A 23325-nucleotide genomic window follows, 5' to 3' on the forward strand; every position below is an offset into this window, starting at 1 on the left:
ACTCTTATCCGCTTCATCCAGTAGAACCTGCTTCCAAGATTCAATTGGCAAGGTGGTTTCCTGGCTACACTCTTTTGCCTCTAACTCTGTAGAACTGGTGGTGTCATTTTCCTTCTCAATACAAATTGCATGCAAGATCTCTTACACCCCTTAGCATTTTAATAGGCCATATCTGGCCCAAATTATTCTATCTTCTTTTTGTTCAAACCATCCGAGTTCAGCCTCTCATACCTATCCAACAAGGTCATTCTAAAATTAAACAATCACATCATTGAAATCTCTAAAAACTACAAGATAATACACAATGAATCCAAAACAGTATGAATGGATAAGCATTATATATTGACAAAGCAATCCAAATGATTGCGCCTCCAGGTGTACCTCCATTGGGCTAGAGCTACTTTGCACAAAATCAGGATGTTTCTCTGTTTGTTTGCCTTGGTTGAGTAGGAATGCAAGGTTATCCAATTTTTTTCCCCTTTACTAGGTTTGTATTTGAGGACAGGTCATAGACAGATCTGAAGATGAAATAGACTAAAAGGAACTATGTCCTATATAATTCCAGCTGAGATTTCTTTGAAGTGCATTCTCCCACATTGTTCATTTGCCACTGAGTCAAGTCCCTGACTAGTGATCTGTGTGTACCTCATTTCTCTGAACTTGAGGTTCTACCTTGCTACATCCACCACCTCCTGAGCCCTTCCATTCTCTACCAGTTCTTAACCAACCTTGAACCTCTGAATCTTCAGGCATACACAAGAGCCTTGCTTTTCTAGACTTGTACCCTTCCACAATGAACTTTAAGGAAAGTAGTCAGTCACATCACCGAGGCTAAGTGGGTTACTAAGCCAGTTGCTCATTTGTTTATTATTCTTGGCCTCCATCATTTCCACTGTGCTAGTGCCGATATTGTATACCAGCAAAAGCCAGAGATTTGGTATTGGCATGAACTGGAGGCATCAGACTGTATTTGCTAGGGAGGCCACAATTAAATCAAACAATGTCATACAGGTGGCAATTAGGCAGGAGACATTAGAATATCAATGTTTTGAGGCATCCGTTCTGACTATGCTCCAAGATCAAATCCAGGCATGGCTTACTTGGGTGATAAACTTAATCCATTGTGTGGTTTAACATGAATGCCTTTAGTGGAGTCCATTTGCTTAAAAGCACTTTGGCCTGACTTCTTGTAAATGAATGGAGGATATCTTCTGGCCTCCCAGAAGCCTTGGAAGCCCAGTAGAGGGACATGGGCACTACCTTCCCACCTGAAAAGAAAGAAAGAAACAAACATAGCACTCTTCCACCAAACCACTTATTTTTTAGTGCTGGTGAGGGATAGCAAACTGGTGTCCTGCTAATGCCAAAAGGATCATAATCATGTAGGTCCATAAAGAAAAAACTATCATCAAATAAATAACACTAACAAGAAAACAAAGAATAATGAAACAGCAGTGAAGAGAGGAGGTACAGCTGTGTGGTTAAGAAGTTTACTTTGCAACTATGATTTCAGACCAAATCCCAATGTGTGGGTCGCTGTGTAAAGAGCCTTCTAATTATTGCCTTGGTTTGACAAAAAATTTTGTGAATTGAATTCGGTTGTTAGAAAAATATGTAGAAGCTTGTTGAATGGGCTATCTTTGTTCTCAAGTAGCAAGCTTGATTTAGTACCACCCTGGATATTGAGTGCCTTAAGCAAAGCCCTAACTGTAGCATGTAGTATGAGAGTAACATTTTCCTTTCAGTCTAAGGCCCTGAAAACTAAAGGTAAAATGTACTGCCGTTCCTTATTTGACTAAGTAATAAGAAAGAAAATTAAAAGTGGGGGGAAAAAAAACAAAAACAAAACGACGGCATAAGTTAGTGACTAACAAACTTTTAGTCTTGAGGGAGTTTTTTTTTTTCTTAATTCCTTTTTTTTTTGATTTTTTTTGCACAGAAATCTTGTCTTTTGATACAAACAATAAAATAAGACTTGGCATTAACCTAAGAGATTCCTAAAGGTTGGTTTCTTCCTTTTTGTTTTTTACATCATGAATAGAAGCTTAAATTACCCTATAGTTTATTGTACAAGACTAGATTAAATTTCTAATAGCCAAGATGGGACTAGAAATTGACAGTCAAGAAAAAAAAAAGTTATAAGGGGAAAGTACTTGGGGCAGGAAAAGAAACAAAAGTTCTTGAGAGAAATTTGTTTTTGTTTCAAAAGACAAGGAAAACACATATGATATGTCCATAAATTAAAAAATAAAATAAAACCAAAGGGTGTGAATGTGTATGGAAAATTTAAATTAAAACTATTATTCAGGTTTTTTCTTCACTTATTTTTCTTCACACCATTCATTTTCCTTCCGCACCTATAATAAAAAAAAAAAAAAGAAAAAAAAATGAAGACTCATTTGCATATAAAAAAAAAATATGTAAATATATTTTGACTTCGGTACAAACAACTAAGATGTCATGTCTGACAAATATTGGGTTTACTAGTGAATATACTTCAAGTGCTGTGTTGCAGAAATGTAGCTAATAATATTAGCATTTTGATGCTGTGTGTGTGCAAGCGAGCAAGATTTTATGATGGAGGTGACAATAACGCTCTGTTAAGTTGCTGATGCATTTATTATGTTGCGATAAGTTGGCAGATTGGTAGAATCATTAGAGCACTCTGATTCAGCTCTTTATATTTGGAGATCAGCTTTGCATTCCAGCTCAATGGGCTTGACAAAATAAAGTACAAGTATTGAGGTTGATGTAAATGATAAATCTCTCTCCTCAAAGATTGTTAACCTTCTCCCTAAATTAGAAACAATCATGTAGTTATAGTGAGGTGACTACCACAATATTTACTTTCTCAGCAGGCTTTATTATGGCACTGTACCGAGTTTACAAACAGCCAACACACTGAAATATCTGAGAGCAAAGTTTGAAACCAGTGTCTTAGTGATACACAAACCCATCAGTTATTGTATTATAGAAAAAGACAAGACAGAAAAGTGTTAAATGATAAAACTATTGTTACCTGTTCCTCTTCTGCAGGGGTGAAATCGTTTTTAATGTTGAATGTTTTGCGTATCTCATCAGGAGCTTTGCCTTTGATCATATTAGCCACTGTTTTACAGGTAACATCAAGAAGTCCCTTGATATCCAAGTAATTAGCAGCCTGTAATAATATGAACAAACAGTGATTAAATTATAGAAATTACAGAGCAAACGGCAAGTATTATTTAATACATACATGCAAAAACACACCCATGAAAGAACTCCAATGTGAATATTAGGCATGTCAAACTGAACCAGTTCATAAGTTGTCAGTGCAGAAGTAGGTGTGATAAAAACCATGTCTGAACCGTAGCATGTCAATTCCCTACCATCACAACCAGATACTAATCAATATTTTAATATTTGGTGTAACTAGTGACAGTAAGTAAATGGATCTTTGTTGGTTTTGACAGAGTATTCAGTTTTTTGCTTCAACCAAGCTATCTGCTCATTGCATTAAAAGTGTCTCACTAGTCTACAAACATGTAGTATTAATGTAGTCCTCAGTGTGACAAGACTGTGTCATCATTTTCCATGATCACATGGTTCAGATGGGATTTGTTGAGGCAAGTTTTCTATGGTCAGATGCTCTTCCTTTTGCCAACCCTTCAAGCAAGGTAATATTTCCACATGGCTAGACATGTTTTTGCAGAATATTGGACATGTCACTGCCTCCATGACAGTGCTACCCATTTACAACTATCACACAGTGTCAAGACAAAGGAATGTAAACGCATTATATATACATATATACACACACACACACATTAGCTGAATGACCCAACGTTGCCAGGGTTACTGCTGTTCTCATAATTATTTCAAAACATTTATGTTTTATTAAAAAATATCGAAATTGTAATGATAATAGACCTTCAAACTGAAAATCTGTCAATGCTGAAGCACCCCAGGATAAACAATATTCATTGCGTAATTTTTTATTGGTGTCGAAATGAATAAATTGTTGTTGCTTCCAAGTCGAGAGCAAGCAAGGTAGACTTAATCTCTGCACTACATGCTTTTCCCACAGTCAACAACCTTGAGGGATTAACCCTGAGATTTGTTAATTGAAATACCAAAACTTAGTTTAACTGGAAACCGAAGCATCTTAAAAAATTCAAATGGAATATCTGTAGGTACGATAGGAATTTTTGGAATAACATCTTATCTGGCCACCACAGTCCCCAGATCTCAATATTATTGAACATTTATGGTGCATTTTAGGAAAACAAGAATGGACAAAAATTCCTTTCGAAACAATTCAAACTTTGTATGAGTTCATACCTTGTAGAATTCAAGCTGTAATTACTGCCAAAGCAGTCCTACCCCCATATTAAAATAAATTTGTTTGAAATTTTAGGGGGTTTCCATTATTTTGTTCAACCCCTGTATATGCATATATATGTATATACATACACTCACGATGGGCTTTGTTAGTTTTTATCTACCATATCTACTAACAGGGCTTTGGTTAGCATAGGACTATAGTAGAGGACACTTGCCCCAGGTGTCATGTAGCAGGACTGAATGCGAGACCACATGATAGGGAAGCAAGCTTCTTAACAACACAGCCATGTCTATGCTGTATATGTGAATTACAGTTAAACCCATCTGATGGGTTCCCAGAGTCTCCCCTGTTTCAATTTCAGTCAGAGGGCTTGGATCAACTTAAGGCATTGATAAAGTACATTGTTTTAAAAGGCTACACTGCGGGATTGAACCTATGACTTCATGATTGTAAAGTAAACTTCTTAAGTACAAGGCCAGGAAATGTCCTTGTATAATAACTACAGAGTTGTTATATCCAAGTAACTTTACAGTGAAATACTAAATGTCATGTAAAACACTGGAGTGGGAGGAAAAATGGAAAGCAAGCAGCACTTGCATGCAAAGTGCAAACAAATGCCTCTTACATTATGGAAAACAATGCACCTGTGCTGGTGGCACGTAAAAAGCACCCAGCACACACTGCTAAGTGGTAGTCATTAAGAAGGTCATTCAGCCATTGAAATCATGCTACAACAGACAGTTGGAGTCAGGACAACTCCATGTCAAATCATGCAACTCATGCCAGCATGGAGAGTGGACATTAAACGATGATGATGAGTCTAAAGAGTTAGAATGAGAAGAGGCACCAAAAATTTGAAAATACATGAGGAAAAGTTCTCAAGTGATGTCTTTTCTTTTGTGAAAGACTGAACAAAAGGTTACATGATGTTATTAGCTAGAAATAGACGAATTGTAACAGGAATAAGCTTTTGAGAGTCCAGAACTGGGAAAATTAGCTAGTATATTTAAGTAACAGCAGACAGATAAAATGCTAAAACACAAGATGGCGAGCAAAATGCCAGAAAAGTTTAAGAAATTAGAGATGAAAGAATTGGAATTTGTATAGTAATAATAACAAGAGTACTCAGAGAGTGCAAACCTCCACCAAAGCAACACCAACATCCTCTCAATGATTAGCTGGAGATGATTTTTAAAATGAGAATATCTGAAATAAACTCGACTGCTGATACAAACGAGAATACCAAAAATGAGCCCAACTGCTCTCAAAAATTAAGTAAAAAAAGAAACATCAAAATAATCCAAAATCCTTGTTTGTTATCTGATCAATCCCAATGGTAGTCATGGAATATGTTGGTGGGTGTGCAGGCTGTGTTTGTAATGTGTGTGTCTGCAGTGGGAATAGGGATAGTTTTCTCTATGAAGGCCTTTTTTAGTCTATCCACTGATATAATGTCTTTATGACCATTAGGGTCTATAGTGAAAAATTTATCTGTGTATGAAAGAAAATGGAAAGGACCGGCATACGGTGCTGTTAACGGAGGTTTAACAACATTGTTGTGCACAAAAATGTGAGTCGAAGAAGTAAAGCTTCCTTCAAGGCAGAGCTAGAAATGCAATTGTCAAATAGGTAAGAAGTTTTAAACAGGAGCGACATATTCAAAGTTGCTAAAGCTAAAAATTGTTGAGGATAAATTAAATTTATTATTGTTTCTAAATATGTTAGTGTTATTTGATTTCTGAATATTTTTGCTGTCATTTGTCTATGTTAGTTTGATTTTTTAATCCATCAGTTTCTAGTAAGATAGAGACGCGAGTAAAATTAATAATAGAGAAACAAAAATCAAACTTTGGAAACAGCAACACCGCCAAAATTTATGTGGAAACCATGAGCGTGCTTACAAGGGAGATAATCAGAGAAAGACTTGAAAGTCCATAAGATCGTCATACTTCATGTAAAGTAAGTAAAACAAATAATCCAGAATCCTTGTCCAGTACCGGATCAATCCCAAAATCTAATCAGTTCGTGCCAGTCATGAGGCCAAACATCCTTAAAAGTTTCATCAGAATCCATCCAGCGGTTCTTGAGATATCTTGTCCATGGACAAACAAACACGACTGAAAACAATATGCTAATGACCAAAGAGAGTCTCCCCACCCGAACAATGTACGAAGACTTCCAATATTATCAGTACTGAATATGCTATATCAAAATGGGAGTGAGTCTCTGATGTAAATTTAGCAATATTGCCTTGAACCCTAAACTTCTGATGAAGTTGTAGAGTCACCATTGTGACACATTGTACACCAATTTTCTCCACCGGCTGTGGTCACAGCCAATGATTCACCCTTCTGTGCCTTGTTGTTTGTCTATCATTTTCTTTAAAATCTACCTCTCCACAGACCCTTGAAGAATGGTTTTTGCAAGGCTACTGGATCTTGTTATAGGGCCTGTCTCAGCTTCCTATTTTTCATTTTTGTGAGATCTTAAAGAAGAACAATATGTTAGTGGAGGGTTTTGTGAACTCAGTAATTTGAAATTAGATGCTATCACAACCTAGGCTCTTGTATAACATCCCAAAATAATGCAAAAATTGTAAGGTTTTCCAACAGTGATAAATACAAGCCATAAATTCTGTGCATACATGTAAAACAGCACAGAATATACTTTCCACATTTAGACAAATCATTCTTTAATAAGTCAATTTTTGTTTTCTTTTTACTGTAGAGGGTATATAGACAAAATAGACAAAACTCACCAAAATCAATTCAAACAGAGTTCCCTGGTCTACCTTCAAAAACTCTGTATCCCAGGAACAAATGTCATCTGTCCTTTTTTCTTTATTTTCATCATCCTCAGGAGGTGGAGGATCATCCCGGTGATACGTACACCACTGAATCACCTTTTTCAGGATGGCAGCATTTACATTGGGCAGAGGGACAGCTTCTTCATCTTCATCATCAACGCCGAGATCTGGTAAAATATAATATATTCTTGGATAAAATTGGAGCTGTCACAGGAGAAAACATATCACACGTTGAAGTCAAACCTCATGCATCTAAGGTCCATTTCCCCATGTTAATACAATTTCGATGAATACATATTACAGTTAATACAATTTGGATAAATACATATTACAGTTGGTTGTCCTTCCTTACTGCTTTCCATGGAAAACAAGATATGAAAACATTCACACACAATAGGTTTCCATAGAATTTTCATCTATCAGATAACATTAGCTGGTTCAATGTTACAGTACAAGACATTTGTCCAAAGTGCTGTGCAATGTGATAGAACTGGAGATCATATAGTAACAAAATGACCTCTGTATCTATTCTTTGAAATAAGTTTTTTTGCTTTCTTCATCCATCACCTTTTCTTGAAAATATGCACAAGTGTTCAATAGCCAAAACCATTGAAAGGTATGACTTGATCTCAATAAATATGATAATTGATTAGAAAAGATCATATAAAATCTTTTTTGACAAAAATTTAATCAACTTCTTCCTTCACTGGTCTAATGAAGAGAAAAAATCCCTCTTGTCACAAAAATATTAAAAAGAATACAACCACCTTGCTCTATAGGAGCATACATAAGGAAATGATGTCAGGAACCTCTATTTTGGTCTGGATAAATGTATGAAATTCCTCTGCTCTGCAGACTAAATAGTTTCACAGGTCACCTGTACAGCAAATACATTTTAGCTGTTGTGCATTTTAGAATCTTCTGAGAAAGCTATGATATACTACACAGTAAACCAATATATCATAAACCAGCACTTCATGTGTAAATTAATTGAATGCACTGAACTGTTGTAAGTCACTGCCATTATTCATGAACAATCTTAATTTACAGCTGCCTTACCAGCTCAAAATCTCGGCAAACTTTATGAAGATGTCAGTAATTTCTGAAATTGAAGTAACTGCTAAGAATGCATCATCATCATTTAATGTCTGCTATCCAATGTTGGCAAGCTGCACAAGACTCCAGTCTGATTTAGTATGGTTTCTATGGTTAGATGCCCTTCCTAAATTCAAGCACTTGTGGCAGAACCACGTAAAAGCGCCCAGCACACTTTTTTTTTACATGGCACTGCACAGACACTTTCACGTGGTTCTGCCACAGGTGCTTTTCACCACCAGAGGGACCAGTCTCAACGCTTCTGCTACAGAGTATGGGTCTTCTTGAGAAGAAGGTGCCAGGCATGTTGGTCCTTTATTATCTCGCCTGAAAGGTTCTGCATCCTGAGGTTGTTCTTCAGGATGCTGAACCTTTCAGGTGAGATGACAAAGGACCATTGTTTATGCAAATCAATATACCCAGTTAAACCCTTTAGTAGCTTCCAGATTTCAAGTTCCTATCACCAATTGGAGCCAAGCATTTTCACTTACTCTAGTAATGTCACAAAGAAAGCAAACATTCTTATTTAACTTTCCTCTAAATTACAAGGCCTTTATGATTAGTCAAGAAATGTGCTTCACAACCACATGGTCCTGGGTTCAGTCCCACCATGTGGCACCTTGGGTAAGTGTCTTCTGCTACAAACTCAGGCTGACCAAAGCCTTGTAACTTTTGGTAGACAAAAAACTGAAAAAAAAAAGACTATATATATCTACATGTGTGTGTCTTTGTCCCCTACCACTGCTTGACAACTGGTGCTGGTGTGTATATGTCCCTGTAACTTAGCAGTTTGACAAAAGAGACCAACAGAAAAAGTTGTAACAAGCTTAAAAAAAAAAAAGTACAGGAGTAGATTCATTCAAGTGAAAATACTTCAAGGTGGTGTCCTAGCACGGCCGCAATCTAATGACTGCAACAGGTAAAATATTAAAGATTATTAAGGTGGAGAGATGGTGGAATTATTAGCGCATTGGACAAAATGCTTAGTGCTATTTCTTCTGGTTCTTTACATTCCGAGTTCAAATCTTGCTGAGGTTAACTTTGCCTTTCATTATTTCAGATGTACAAGTCAAGTAGTGCAGTTGATGTAATCCACTAATCCCCTGCTGCTAAAATTGCTGTCCTTATGATGTCAAAATTAGAATTACTATTAAGATTAAGGTAACAGACGAGTGGTTGATGGCAAAATAAATGATAATAAATTACTTTGCAGAATATAGTCACACACACCTTTATGCTTGGACTCCTAATCCAGGTGAGGTTGATATTGCTTTCATTCCTTCTGGAGGTATTGAAATTCAATACCAATCAACTACAGCAGTCAATCTAATACTGATTATTCATACCCCACCAGCAAAGGTGTGGCCTTAGTTAGAAATTATCATGATTATTATGAAAGGTGGTGGAGGACAGAAACATTTGGTTCAATGGTCCTACAGTTCTGCCAATTCATTGTACTGGATTGGTACACTTTTTTATTGACCTACAAAGGATGAAAGACGAAGTTGACTTTGGTGGAATGTGAACTCAAAACACAGAGAACTGAAACAAATGGTGTGAGGTATTCTATCCCATGTTTTAATTCTCAATTTATGCAGTTGGGTTACCAAACAGGAAAAAAATTTAACCCCAGGTTTGTGCAAATGACTACACACCTAGACTTACAAAGGTATGCCTTGAGTGTATAAAAATATAAATATTTACGTAACGTGCCAACAAGTGGGATTGAGCCTAGAACCAAGAGGTTGTGAAGCAGATTTCTTTATGACATGATCAAGGTACCTCATACAAAAGATAGGTGAAGGTCACAGAAATACAAACCAAAATATTCAATTTACAAATGATAAAGGACTAAATAACAAAACAGAAAATATCTATCTGAAGGACAATCATTCTGATTGTAACGGCATTTTAACAAGAATTTTACCACAAAGAACTTGAAACAATTATTGATAATCTAAATAAAGGAAAAGCAATAGGTTTTCACACAGCTAAAAAATTCTCAACTGGAGCCAAATATAGTTGCTCCTCCTTAGACATAAAATACCAGAGGTGTTGAAGTAATGCCGAGCTAATCATTGTTTCGAAACCATGTATGAAACAAGCTGTATCACAAGCAAAAAGCTTTTGATGCCTTTCTCTTATCTGTCCCTCTTACAAGCTTTTTGAATGATTACTTCTAAACAGGACCCCACCCATTTTTGAATGGCCTCTCATCAAAGAACAAGCCAGATTCCATTCTGGAAAGCCAAATACAAACCAACTGCTGAAACTCGTTCAATAAACCTGAGGATGAGTCCGAATATAGGAAAAGTTAAAAAAACAATTAATGTTCAGAGTTCAGAGTTCAATTCCACATACTTGTTGCTTGTCTCCATCTGGATTAGTCAGTGTCAGACAGATAATGATACCGAGTTAATCCATTAACATCATCAAATGTAATGCTTATTTATTCACATCGTTTTATATTAATCATGCATTATTTCACTGCTTTGAGGTTTCATTGATGTGATTGTTTAATTTTAGAATCACATTGTAGGGTAGATTAGAGATGTCAGATCTGGCCAGTTTGAACTGAAAGCAAAATATTTGGACTGGATATGACAAGCTTAAATGCTAAAGGGTTAAACAACTATTCCTTTCAACAAATTTGTGTGAGGAAGCATATCTTAACTTCTCCATTTGGCAATTGAGATCACGCATATATAGCTGCCATAAACTTAGTTTAACTGGCTATACAAGACCTTCTTGGCAAGATATACTTTGTTTACAGGAAAGCCTCCAAATTGCATAGTAAATCATGGATTTTCTCAATTTATGACTTTCATAAGAACATAACCAATATATGTGCCAGCAGCAGCATTAGGAAAGAAATACTAAAAGGTTAATTACATATTTTAGACATTTTTCCAAAAAATTGAGATTAGAAAATAAGTTACATTTACCTTCTAACATAGTTTTTATTGTGACAGATTGTTTAGCAATCTCCACATCAACTTCAAACGTTTCACCATCAGAACTTTGCAATTTGATGTTAGGCATCTAGGAATAAAAATAATTAAACAGAATGTATGTGTGTGTGTGGATATATATATATATATATATATATATATATATATATATACACTTGGAAATGGATGCATCGCATTCAATTAAATAATATATATACATGCATATATGAGTACAGGACGCCACCAATGGTGCAAACAACATGAAATATGTAAACACACACACACACACACACATATATATATGTATTAGACTTGTAAAACCTAAAATACGAATGGATATTAACATTGTAAAAAAAAAAAAAAAAAAAAAAAAAAAAAAATCAAAATTTAATGATGTACAGGACATAATTCCATGGCATCCATGCATTATATATGATGCACATTCCCATTTCTTTTCAACCACCAGAATAACTTAGAACTTTTGAAAGGAAAACTTCATATCATTCAGAATGTATGAAACAAAGGCAAACTTAAAGTATGAAAACGCATAGATATTTAAGACAAACTTATGAAAATGCTTTGGGCTGGCAAAGGTTAAAATAAGGAAAGCAAATATGAAATGGTAAAAAGAAAAGACTGTATACTTTTATAATATATATATATATATATATATATATATACACATATATATATTATACACACACACATACATTATCAAACAGTTTAGTAGGATGATGCCACATAAGTAAGTTTCAGATATGGACTAAGATTTGGTAAAGCTATTTTTCTGAACAATTGTGGAATGCATGAACATGCACAAATCGTTTGTCAAAATTTTAACTTACAAAATTATTTTAAAACACTCTAGAACAGTGGTTCTCAACCAAGGTCCATGTAACAAAATAGTAAATTAAGGATCCACAACAATATATTAAGGGCCCCTGAAGAAATTTTTACTTCAGATATATGTATTGCAAGAAATAGCTAGGTTTCTTTCTTTAACATTTTACATAGTTCAACCTACACAAGTTAATGTGTGAAAAACAAATTAGGAATTCTGAAAGAAGTTTCTATAAAACTAGCTTTTAAACCTCGAATGGTTATGGGGTCCACCAGAATAAAATAGTAATCAAAGATGTCCATAGATAAAAAACGGTTGAGAAGCCCTACTCTAGAACAACATCTTTGAAACACTATTGCTTACATCCAGCCCAGATAAACAAAAGACAGTAATAACTGCAGTATCAACCACTGAAGATGGTGCAGGGGTGTACACCACACCACCAATGTTGGTGCAAAAAAAGGTCTGAGTTCACTTTACCTGCCTCCACTGTAGCCACCACCAAAATCTATCACGTCTGACTGAAGGAGGAAAAGACACAGCAGATAATAACCTTAGATATACTCCTAAAAAGCTGAGATATCTATGGTTGGAATGCCTTTGATTATAGGTCTACTTAACCAGGATCAACCTAGAGTTGAATAATACCAACAGACATAAAGAGTGCGTGTTCACACTGTTACACATTCAATACAATTCACAACTGCAGGTCAAAATGTACAGTATGGTTTTCTGCTAATCAGAAGAATGGTAAATCTGACACAATAGATCTGTGAGTCACATTTATTGGCTGCTGACCATCTGTCTGCCATAGATATACTCAACCATATAAAGATATAGTATATATGGAACAGATATGTGGGTCATGTTTATATTTCACTAACTACCTGCATAACTACTTAATGAGCTGACCTACCACCACAGAACACCACCATTAACTAATACTTTTACTGGTACCCTAATAAGCTTTACTTTTAACTTGTAAGCTTTGGGTTGTTAAGAGACCACTAAACATTTTGTCTTTATGGGGCTACTCAACAAAGATGTAAAGAAACAAGTGCTCCATTGCATACTTCAAGCTTCAGGAAGGGTTTTGAGTTCAGCTGCTTTTTATTTTTTTCCATGTTAGGTATTTTTACTTTATGGAGGAAAGTAAATCCATAGACTAAATGCAGTCCATGTAAACCATGGACTAAATGCAGTAGCATGGATAACATGTTACAACTTGCTGACTCTTTAGCTTGTATGCTGGGATACTATCACCTCAGTCACCTGTTAAAACTGTTCTTTATTATTTAATTTACACAGGGATAATAATGTCCATCATTTTAACAAATGTTTCCACATCTGTAATAGATCACATCACCATTCCTACCAACTCCAAATTATCTTTTGTGAGGCCTAACTACACTTCTCTTGTCATAAAGATCTCCCATTATGAGAAAATCCTTTTTTTACTCAATGTGTGTCATACATTCACTTCATAAGAACATATCAGTATATAATATTTCTCCTGTACATATTCAGATATCTTAGGTACTAAACCGTTTTCTCAGCTCACATGTGCCCCAAGAAAATGGCTGATTATATGACTATGGATATGCTGCTTGGTGGTACTGATCAAGTTATTAGATTTTTTTCTCTTTTTACTTGTTTGGTGGAGGAAATGGAAATGCTCCTGATTCCTGCAAGTTCCCCTGAGACCAGTTAGCTTGATGTTAATACTTCATTTAAAATACTGCAGGTCAACAACTGTAGGAAAGACATGACCAGGAAGAAGATTCCAGAAAACTGATATTCTGGGAAGAAAGGACTGAGTATAATGAAAATAGTGGGGTCGAAAGACTTGGATGCACCAAGAGTAACAAGAGGTGGAGGGAGCATGAGTGATGGAGGTACATGTTCCAAGGAATAGAGGTCACTGAAGTATAAAGACTGTAAGAAAAAGCTAATGCATGGACAAATGACAAGGGTATGTTCTAGCCACTATCATATTAACAACTTTAATGGCACAACAAATGTTCAATATTTGAAATATTGATTTCTAAGACACACTCCAACCCAGTGTGAGTGAGGAAGCAGTTAATTTTACTGACTGCAGAAGTGATGCTGACCTCATCTTTGTCTTCTACAATATAAAGCAGCTTTTTTCAACCTGGGTCCATAGCAAAGTTCAGTGGGGCCACATAACTATCTTTAAAATTCACACACAAAGCATACATACAAGCGTTTTCTATATCTTAAGTACTGCTATGACATAAAGAAAAACAAAAATGTTTGAAAATTTATTACTAGTGAATAAACAACAAGTTGGCTTTGGAATGCCTTGTATGAATTAAATATGTTACTGCTTTTGAAGTTCATACAATGGTGGCAATCTCTAAGGTAATAACCTGCATGGCTTCATTGAACTTTGGGACAATACTGTAATGTTTCTGAATGGTAAGCAGTTTAGAGAGAGAAGAAATCCTAGCAACCAAATGTGACATATCCTACCTTTCATATATATTCGAGGAGCTAAATTTGCTGAACAAACAGCTACAGACCCCCCCCCCCTTTAATTTGCAAAGAGGTTACAAGTGCCTTCCTTGAAAACCTACCTTTATTAGGAGCTGTAAGACAATGATATCTTAGTGCACATTGAAGACGAAGAAACTGCACAATGATATGGAACCTAGGTTTAAAGATGATCTGGTAAAGAACATTCCAAGGTAGATTCACACAGGACAAATGCAGCTGATGATGCCTGACTACAAGAAAGCCTTACTGAGTTGCAGAATAATGTAACTCAAGTTTAATTATGGACTCAATAACTTAGGTAGAAATAGTGAAACTGTTATAAAACTATTATTGCTTGAACAGGTGAGTAAAATTATATTTCATTGCTTATCTGGTGGTCAATGAGGAAACTTGGGATAGAAGAATGGCTAGTGAGAGCTGTGCGAGCCATGTACAGAGATGCGGCCAGTAAGGTGAGGGTTGGAAATGAGTACAGCAATGAATTCCGGGTAGAGGTAGGGGTCCACCAAGGTTCCGTCCTCAGCCCCCTATTATTTACCATAGTCCTCCAGGCAATCACAGAGGAGTTCAAGACAGGTTGCCCCTGGGAGCTCCTCTATGCTGATGACCTTGCCCTAATTGCGGAGTCACTATCAGAACTAGAGGAGAAGTTTCAGGTGTGGAAGCAAGGTCTAGAATTGAAGGGCCTTAGAGTCAACCTAGCTAAAACCAAAATCCTAATAAGTAGGAAGGTAGATAAAACACAAACCCCTTCAGGTAGATGGCCCTGCTCAGTATGTAGAAAAGGAGTAGGTAGTAACTCTATAAGATGTACCCGGTGCAAGCTATGGACACATAAGAGGTGCAGCAACATCAAAGGCAGGTTAACTAGCAAGTTAGTTTTTGTTTGTGGCAGATGTTCAGGTGCAATAAAGACTGCAAACAAACAGGAAACAACTTCTATCTCATTCCAGGGTGAAAAACTAGAGGTAGTCGATAGCTTCCGCTATCTGGGCGACCAAGTTAGTAGTGGGGGTGGGTGCGCTGAAAGTGTAGCTGCTAGAATAAGAATAGCCTGGGCAAAGTTTAGAGAGCTCTTACCCCTGCTGGCGACAAAGGGACTCTCACTCAGAGTAAAAGGCAGACTGTATGACGCATGCGTACGAACAACCATGCTACATGGCAGTGAAACATGGGCTGTAACTGCTGAGGACATACGTAAGCTCGCAAGGAATGAAGCCAGTATGCTCCGTTGGATGTGTAATGTCAATGTGAATACCCGTCAGAGTGTAAGTATCTTGAGAGAAAAGCTGAACATTAGAAGCATCAGTTGTGGCGTGCAAGAGAGACGATTGCGCTGGTATGGACATGTGGTGAGAATGGAGGAGGATAGCTGCGTGAAAAAGTGCCACACCCTAACAGTTGAGGGAACCCGTGGAAGAGGTAGGCCCAGGAAGACCTGGGCTGAGGTGGTGAGGCAAGACCTTCGTACATTGGGCCTCACCGAGGCGATGACTACGGACCGAGACCTTTGGAAATGGGCTGTGCGTGAGAAGACCCGGCAAGCCAAGTAAGATCGTTGCCAGTGCCCCTGGACTGGTTCTTGTGCGGGTGGCACATGAGATGCACCATTTTGAGCGTGGCCGTTGCCAGTACCGCCTGACTGGCTCCTGTAGGATTTTCGAGCGAGATCGTTGCCAGTGCCCCTGGACTGGCTTGTGCGGGTGGCACATAAAAGACACCATTTCGAGCGTGGCCGTTTTCGTGCGGGTGACACGTAAAAGCACCCACTACACTCTCTGAGTGGTTGGCGTTAGGAAGGGCATCCAGCTGTAGAAACTCTGCCAAATCAGACTGGAGCCTGGTGTTGCCATCCGGTTTCACCAGTCCTCAGTCAAATCGTCCAACCCATGCTAGCATGGAAAGCGGACGTTAAACGATGATGATGATGATGATGATGAACAGGTGAGTAAAATTATATTTCATTGCTTGAACAGGTGAGTAAAATTATATTTCATTGCCCTTCCCCACTTACTTCTTACTCAGGTGAGTTAGGTTTTAGCTGAGTGTCTTTCCTACTGTCAATAGTTTGCAAGCAATTAGAAAATATAAGTGGAGATGATCTTTGTCTCTCTAACAACCACAGGATCCTGGAACTATAAAACTTGCACAGACGTTAAACGACGACGACGAAGATGATGATGAATATTTATTTATTTTGCTAAAGGATTTTGCATTTGTGCTCATAGAGCAATTTTTGTTCTTTAGAAGTTATTAAATTTTCTGTATGTCAGAAAATTTTTATGCCTGTTTTACACACACGCACACATAATGTATGATTATAAATAGCTGTTTTATTGAAATCACAAAATAATGTAGCTTTTGATAAAGTTATAGAGCATAAATGTGTGATTAATAGACTGATATTATTATGGAGTTTATTAGGTTAAATAGTAGAAAACAGGTCACTTTTGAAAAAAATTATTAAAAAAAAATGTATATTATAAATTTTTGATCAGAGATTGTTTTCATTACAAATTATCAATTCTTAAATAATATTCATAGAAATATATTCCCTGATAATAAAACTAATTTAAAACAATTTTTGTCAAATGGTTATAATTTTTACAAAAGTGATTTGTTTCTGTGATTAACCATTGCTTACAAAACTGAAATACTTTTTTTTTCTTTCTCATTAAAGTGTCTAGGGGACCCCACAGAAAAATTAAAGATTCCAAGGGGTGGGGGTCATGAGTTTTGGTTGGGAATAACTGAATATAAAGTACCAGTAGTCAAGTACTCAATGATCACTATAACTGATTATTTCTTCCTCAGAAACTTCAAACTACTTCGTTTCTGTACCTGGTTTGCAAGATTCTTTGTGTGAATTCGTGTGTTCTATCTCCCTAGACACAATAAAACGTCAAACTAGTTCAAGTAACAATTATGTTGATCAGATAGAAAATAAATATCCCACCCAATATCTACTGTCGACAAAGAAAATACTTCACTCACACGCTAGAATGACAAAGGCACGAGATTCCTGTGTGTGAGTGTGTGTATACACATATGATAAACATTAAACAAACTATACATGTAGCGTGTCCTGTCAGACGTGGAGTAGTGTATAAACTAACAAAAAGTATGACGACACACGTTAGAGGTACGTGTTGCAACCTGTATAATTTCTAGCACGAATTGTTTTCTTTAATTCTATCTCGCAAAAACAAAATTATAATTAATAGTAATAACATGAATTTCTGTGACACTAACAGAAGAGCTCCAATGAGAATAGCCAAGATCTATATAATGTCACTTACTTCCATTATTTCACAATTCAAATAATTACCAGCTTTTGTAGGGTTTGTAATACAGGTAGGGTAGAGAGGGAGGGAGGGAAGTTAAATAAAACCAAATAATAGCTATGATTTAAATTATTTTTATGAGCAAGGAAGCGCAGTTTTAATAAAAGGAAACTCACCTAGTGCCAAATTGGGAGAAGCAAAACTAACTAGTACCAATGGTTTCTTAGGTATGCTGGTTAACATATAAACTATATGCGAGGCAACAAGGGAACCTCAATGTAGTCGATCCGTCAGCTAGAAACAACAGTTAAAAATGACCCACATATTCCCCCCACGATGGTGTTAAAAAAAGGAAAAGGTACATTAGATAACGTATTCCCCCAACTTCCAGACCACTTTCGCTCATCGGTCTGCTCAATCAGGACTGACCTAGGGCTAAACATACACTATACAAATGTAAATTTGGCTTAGTATAAACTCTAATAAAAAACATAGTCTGATTTAGGTACCTAGAAGGTACAAGCGTAGCCGACCGAAGCAAATTCGAACCAGTATCTCGTGGTATTTATTTTATTAGTTACGACAACATTCCGTTTTGATCTCTTAACTGTGGAATTGACTAATGCTAAATCTGGAAATGATCTTGTTACGAAAGGTTTAAGAAAACGAAGAGATTCAGCAGTCGCAGAAGAAATATAAATACATCAAAAACTAACCACAGACAATTCTCTACACACTTGTTCAAAGACAGACGGGCATGTACTTTCCCTTCCGCTAAGAGCAGGGAATTCAGTATTACCTAAAATGGCGCTCAAGGGAACACACAGACACACAGTTTTTGTATCTATTTTGCAAGGTTGTTGATGTGAAATCGTATGTCGAAACAGATGGTGTTGTATCGAAAGAGGGCCATTTTGTCAATAACTACCGTTCGATGGCAAACTGACCATCCAATGATATATACGCTCACACACATTTAACGATGACATGATGATGGTGGCACATAGAGATAATTGGAGTTTCTTACATGAAACTCTCGATTATAGATAGAGTATGAGAGAAAGAGAGAGAGAGTTGATAAACTGTTAAACAGTAATCTTTATGTATTAGACAGGTAAAAAAAAAAAATGGCAGGTACTACACAAACTTCAAGTCTAACAAATAAGTAAAAAAAAGTTCATAAAAAACCCCCCAGCTGACCAGTGAAGCTTAACGGAATATTAAAATACGAAAGTAAAATAATTTCAATAACATCCTAAGTAAAGACTTCTCACAGAAAACGAGATGCAAAGTCACAGACTTTACCTGGGACGGAGAAGGTACAAACAATAGATAAAAGGTGGAGTTGATTAATTAGGAATCGAAACTGCAATCAAACGAGGGTGGGGTGGGTGGATGGCGATTTTTTTCCCTACTTTACTCCAGAAAAAGATTATAGCACACACCTATGTTTGCCCCGACCACACAATGAGTTATTTGAGGGTGGAAATGAAATATGATTGTTTTTGGTTCGAATACTTGCGAGAAGAATGTTTATTCTGTACCGCTATTAATTCAAGCCATACTTTACTGCCCACACGTACAGTTAGTAGCCGAATAGAAACCCCACTATCTCTCACTTCCACCTTACGTTTTGTCAACTTTTGTTACCATAATCGATTGTTCGAGAAGTGTTTCCCTTAATATGAGCCGATGGTGAAAGTGACTTCGAAGTTTCGGCCTGCTTAGCTTTAATCGGACTATATATGTGTGTGAGCGCGCGTATTCGGTAAATGTCAACTTTCCTATAGGCTGCCATTAGGTTTCATGAGCAAACAAAAATTATTACAATGGCGCAAAACGAAGATCATTCACCAAAGACATTTCAAGTACTGTATAGGAATGCCATATATATATATATATATATATATATATAATCTGAAATTTTAGATGATAGTTTCTCGTCTTGATCTATACATCAATGAAATATGACTACAATTTTGTGGATCTTAAATGTTGGTAGACTGAAGGTTGATAATAATGATTTCTGACATTGGTACAAAACTATAAATTCATAAATTTCAAGGAAGAGGGATAAGTATATATATATATATATATATATATATATATATATATATAGTCTAGACTGGAACTTATGTTATCTAATCCAAGGAGGATGAAAAAAATAAGTCTCAGACGAGATTAAAACTTGGAAGGGACGTAATTAAACACTGTAAGGCAATTTTTAAAAAAATAAAGATATCTTACATTGCCAAAATAATTAATAGCATAAATAACTAAATAATTAATAACATAAAAGGTACAATTGCCTGAAGTACCAGTTAAAAAAGTGTCGATTATTTTCATAAAATCAGAAGGATTTAATTTCAGAATGTAGAAATTCGAAACTAAATTGCTGTAAGTCAGAAATCTCATCAATTCTGTCAATGGTAATATTTAGCCATTTAATTATTTTTGTTTGCCAAAATGTATTCAATTCTTCTATGATCTAATATAATAGTGATGTTCCTTTCACATCAAAAGTTTCCATGAAATTCGTTTTCTGTTTTTTAAATCGTCACATCAACAGCAGATAGCACTATACGAAATAAATGAAGACGTTTCTGAGATGAGCACACACACATACACAAATGTATTATAACAAGGGAAGTGGCGATGAATTGGTCAATGGAATATGGAGATCGGGTTTCGGTTTCCAACTGTAATGATTTCACTATTATTCTTTCAATGATTGCTAAAAGCATTTCGTTGAGAAGACTTTAACGTCTTCTGACCTGCGATTTAATACTTTGGAATGGGAAGTTTTGATAAATAATATATCATATTGGTATATAATCACTTAAAATATTTCAATATTGCGTACGTGCTTTGGATCTTTGATACATTTTTTTTCTTTTTTTCCCATCTCACAACCGTATAGTTTCACATTTAAAAATATCTTATATATATATATATCTGTTAGAATGACAACAATAAAGACACGTAGCTAGTTCAGGTTATATGAAAATAACAAAGACCAGAAGAAAAAAAATAATTACAAAGGAAAATAAGAAGTCAGCTGAATCGATTCATTAAAGCAAAAATCAAAACAACGCCATATTCTAAGATATCGGTCGACTTGTGTATCTCGATGTGTGTAGATTCACTTGGTCTTTAAATCGGGGATTGGTTTTAATAGTATTCAATATTGAAAACTAATACCCGACTTCAGAGTCCAAAATAGCTACCTCACCTTAACCCCTGTCTCCACTATATTAGATATTTCTTTCTTTCTTTCTTCCCCCTCTCTCTCTCTCTATATATATATATATCTGTATATAAATAGATACACATACATTCCAAACACAAGGACAGTGTAGAAACAGCTGTAACGTACGGCAGTAAATATATGCATGGCTAGTTTTTAATCAGATAGTATTTCACTTTCAAAACAGATTAATTTCAAAAAATGAAAAAAAAAAACGTATTGAATGCGCAAGAGACAAAACAAAGGAAACACACATCTATTTATATGAAGCTCAACAACCACAAAAAGCCATACCTTAGAAGAGGTTTATAACAAAATATCAATCGGTGTTGAGACTTTCAGTCCTTAAAACTGCGCTAAAAAGAAGATACTGACAGCGTCCCCTGTCGACTACTATGTAATCAAGCTACTGAAGAGCAGATAACCAATTTTTTTCTTTCCTTTTATTTTAATCCCAGTCACGTGGTCGTTCTGCTTGCTAGAAATAGCAGCCAGATTTCTGTCAAATCACACCCTACCATACATACATACAAACAAACACACAAACAAACAAAGACAGAAGAGCAGTCATTTTCAAGCGAGGTGCTACAGATTTTTAAGAATATAATTTAATGATTTATAAAGTCTATACTAATGGTTTAGCGTCTTGAAAAACTTATAATTTTGTTAACCACGAAATTCGTGATTAATAAAACAAGACAAGCGATAGTTATCTGTATTGTTTTTCAGTTCTTTCTCAACCGTAATACATTTTTTTGTATTAAATTCGTGGTACAGGGAAGATTTTAAAAAATTACGTAATTCCTATACAAAATAACAATTTAATTTTAAACTTTAGAAATATATTGTAGTTAAGAAATATATTGTAAAGTGTTTCTAACCTCGTTTTATTAATATTTGTGCGCAATTAAGAAAAGACTGACAAACTTGTTGGAGTGTTGGACAAAGGTTTTCTAAAGTTTGATCAAATTCATTTCTTTCTGAGTTAAAAAAAACAACCCTGTAACTTTGCCTTTCATCATTTCAGAGTCGGTACAATTATGAGTCAAGTACTGGGGGCAGTTTAATCGACTAACCCCTTGCCCTCACAAATTTCAGGCCCTATTCATGAGAATAACAAAGTTATGAACAGTACGTATTTCAAGATACTCCAGCTTTAATAAATGATTAAGGAATATGGAGTTACACCTAACTCACTTCTACTGTCAGGTTCGCTTTAATCTAGGGTGGTAGTAACTATCAAGAGCCCCAGTTATGGATCAAATAGTAGATGGACTTAGGGCTAAGGCCTACAGGAGCCGGTGGAGGGAGGGCTGGTCCTTAGAGATATGTCACACAGACTCACCAGTATGTGGACATGCCCCGATGTCACATGAACCAGTATACCTACCTTAGAATTGAATAGGCTCTGTGCATCAAGGGTAAGAGAAAAAGTAAGAGAGAGAGAGAGAGAGAGAGAGAGAGAGAGAGAGAGAGAGAGAGAGAGAGAGAGAGAGAGAGAGAGAGGATCCACATGAAAAATCATAAACGGCATAGTGGATTAAGTATCTTAATGTATTTATTTGTGTCCCTTTATGTTCTGAGTTCAAATCCTAGCGAGGTCAACTTTACTCTTCATCATCCCGAGGGTGAAGTGGGTGAAGTTGATTAAAGATGTACCAAGGGTGTCCATTTAATCGACCATAAGCTCTGAATCAAAATCAGTGGTCTTGTGATTATTTTATAAATTATTATTCGCAACGACAAAGGCGGTGAGTTGGTAGATTCGTTAATACGCCGGACAAAAAGGTTTAGTCGGCATCTTTTCTAGCTTTACGTTCTGAGTTCAAATTCCTCCGAGTTCGACTTTGCCTTTCATATTTCTGGGGTGAGAGGTCAATGAAATAAATACCAGTTGAGCGCTGGGGTCGATGTAATCGACTAACCCCTTCCCCAAAAATGCCAGGCTTTGTGTCTATTGTATAAAGGATTATTGGCAACCATAGAAATAAGCTTTGGGAATGAGATATACAGTAAGGCTGTATCCAGGAATTTTACTCGAGGGTTTACAAAGCAATCCATCAGAAAAAAATGAAGGGAACTCGTGCATGGATTTGAGGTCGGGGTAATTATCCATGGGTTTCGTTTTTAAGTACCGCCTATTTCAGGGCGGTTTTGAGAATACTGAATTACGTTTCCACTTTAGTCGTGACGGATCTCCGACGTTCGGTGATGAGGATTCAGTTGTTTGATCAACTTTTACATTCATCCTTCGACG

The 23325-nt window shown here is 36.2% G+C and overlaps 1 protein-coding gene across 2 annotated transcripts; it reads right to left on the reverse strand.

Moving 5' to 3' along the window:
* Positions 1-1434: 1434 nt before the first annotated feature.
* LOC106875753 (S-phase kinase-associated protein 1) lies at positions 1435-21443 on the reverse strand. 2 transcript variants are annotated; one of them, XM_014924008.3, is made up of 5 exons: positions 21363-21443; positions 11171-11267; positions 7083-7297; positions 3020-3160; positions 1435-2357 (listed from the first exon to the last, which is right to left on the reverse strand). In XM_014924008.3, exons 2-5 carry the CDS (start codon positions 11265-11267, stop codon positions 2322-2324), a joined length of 489 nt encoding a protein of 162 aa, XP_014779494.1. In that variant the 5' UTR covers positions 21363-21443; the 3' UTR covers positions 1435-2321. The 2 variants fall into 2 exon arrangements, with proteins under 2 accessions (XP_014779494.1, XP_089208103.1); XM_089351977.1 differs by having other exon boundaries at positions 17998-21443.
* Between the last annotated feature and the right edge of the window lie 1882 nt (positions 21444-23325).

This window comes from Octopus bimaculoides, chromosome 5 (assembly GCF_046866305.1).
Source record: "Octopus bimaculoides isolate indiv1 chromosome 5, ASM4686630v1, whole genome shotgun sequence".
Classification (NCBI taxonomy): domain Eukaryota; kingdom Metazoa; phylum Mollusca; class Cephalopoda; order Octopoda; family Octopodidae; genus Octopus; species Octopus bimaculoides.